The sequence below is a fragment of the Peromyscus californicus genome, unplaced genomic scaffold (assembly GCF_007827085.1).
Source record: "Peromyscus californicus insignis strain IS unplaced genomic scaffold, ASM782708v3 Scaffold_19__1_contigs__length_69161282, whole genome shotgun sequence".
Lineage (NCBI taxonomy): Eukaryota > Metazoa > Chordata > Mammalia > Rodentia > Cricetidae > Peromyscus > Peromyscus californicus.
Window position 1 is genome coordinate 241,760 of NW_026294491.1, and position 2,141 is coordinate 243,900.

At 41.3% G+C, this 2,141-nt stretch overlaps 1 protein-coding gene across 1 annotated transcript; it reads right to left on the bottom strand.

Moving 5' to 3' along the window:
• Positions 1–968: 968 nt before the first annotated feature.
• On the bottom strand, positions 969–1,922 carry LOC128113969 (olfactory receptor 2G3-like). The gene has a single exon (XM_052743811.1). It carries the CDS (start codon positions 1,920–1,922, stop codon positions 969–971), a length of 954 nt encoding a protein of 317 aa, XP_052599771.1.
• Between the last annotated feature and the right edge of the window lie 219 nt (positions 1,923–2,141).

Here is a 2,141-nt window from a genome sequence, read left to right on the forward strand (position 1 = left end):
TTAATGGATTATTTATTAATTAGACAAAATTACAGATAATTGGGGTGACTTTTAAATTTAGATTTATATGCCTTTAAGAAACACATTTTCTCGTTAATTTGTCCAATTTATAGTTTTATAAGGTTTTTGTCTCTGCTTTGCTTAGCTATAGAAATCCAAAGGAACATGCATTTCACATTATTTAAACATTTAAAGAAATTTACAAACTAACTATAGAAGTCTGAATTTGAGAACATGTGAATTCATAATAATTTTATAGTTCTTCAAATTACCTGTCTTGATTTTTCCTAGAAGGGACTGGATTTCTAAGATCACATGATTTAAAAAAATCACCTAATATTGCAAATACAGAAATCAAAGCTCAAGAATCACCACCCAATGGACATAATTTGATATGTAAAATTAAAATTTTAGTGAAAATCTTATTTAGTAAAAACATAGCATGTAAAATACAACAAAACTCCACTAGGAGACACCGGAGCAGAGCAGAACAGTGAGGGGGGAAAAAACCCCAGGTGTCTGGCTTAGACTAGGGCACTACCAGGAGACCTTAGTCCAAAAATATAGGGAACCATATTTCATTGGGTTCACATAAACACACTACTAAAGAATTCCCCAAAGGTGTCTAGTTAGCTGTAAACACACTTTATAGAAAAGAGATCAACCAATAGACATATTTACTCTAATAAGATAGAGCCAGAATTCTTAATAAAAGAATGACCATAAGAAAAATAAAAATGATTGGAGGAGTCTTGACAACAGCAAATGTTGTTTTCAGTTTATTAGATTATCTGATTATCAGGAATAAAATGGGACATATCTGAGTTTGATAACTAGGGAAGTGGTTTTATTGCTGGTACCACTCCAGAGAGGCCTGTGAGTTTGGTTTTGGATCATCTGTGTCAGGGTGACCCTGGGTAATGCATCTGGATCAGCACCTTCATCTTAGTGGGAACAGATTTATATCTCTACTTCCCAAGAATTTTCTCTCTGGTGTTGTTATCTTTTCTCACCAGCCTTTTCAAAGCCCCCTTCACATCTTTGTTTCTTAAAGTGTAAATGAGGGGGTTTAGAGTAGGAATAACCACAGTGTACAAAAGGGTGATGAACTTCCCTTGATTATGTGCATAGGAGCTATTAGGCTGGATGTAGACAGCGGTGATTGTGCCATAAAATAGCACTACTACCAGCAGGTGGGATCCACAGGTTCCAAGAGCTTTACCCCAGGTTAGAGCTGACCTTAACCTCATCAGTGCTTGGGCAATGTACCCATAGGATACCAAGATGAGTGCCAGGGGAAGGAGGAGCAGCACCAAGGAAGCCATGAAAAGCTGCACTTCGTTGGCATGAATGTCTACACAGGCTAACTTGATCATGGCAGGAACTTCACAGATGAAGTGATAAATCCTGTGGTTCCCACAGCGAGGCAGGCGGAGGGTGATGGTGCCCTGAATCAGTGTGTTGCCCACTCCACTCAGCCATGCGATTCCTGCAAGAGACTGGCAGAGCCGCGGGTGCATGACTGTGGCATAATGGAGTGGCCGGCAAACAGCAGCATAGCGATCAAAGGCCATAACTGCAAGGAGAACACACTCAGTGGACCCCAGAGCCAGGGACACATAAAGCTGAACAGCACAGCCTGTGGCAGTAATTGTCTTGGCTGGACCATGGAGGTTCCACAGCAGCTGAGGAACAATGCTGGTGGAAAAGCAGATATCAACCAAAGAGAGGTTTGTAAGGAAGTAGTACATGGGTGTTTGGAGCACGGAATCCAAACAGGAGACAAGGATGATCGCTGTGTTGCCGACCAGTGTCAGGAGGTAGGAGATTAGCACCACCACAAAGAGGATCTTTTCAAGTTGTGGCTGATCAGAGAAGCCCACCAGGATGAAACTGCCACCTGAGCTGTTGTTGATTATCATCACTCTACTCACAAAAAGGAGGGTGACAAGTGCAGAAATGCATGTTAGATAAAAAGGAAATGGAAAGGGATCAGAAATCTGCATGAGAGATATGGACCCTAAAGGTGGAAGAAGATGGGATATATTCTGTATAAGAGACAGGCAGGAAGGAGATGGAAGAGAGAGAGAGAGAGAGAGAGAGAGAGAGAGAGAGAGAGAGAGAGAGAGAGAGAGAGAGAG

Coding starts and splice junctions, on each gene's coding strand:
- LOC128113969 (XM_052743811.1), bottom strand. CDS start 1,922: ATGATAATCAACAACAGCTCAGGTGGCAGTTTCATCCTGGTGGGCTTC.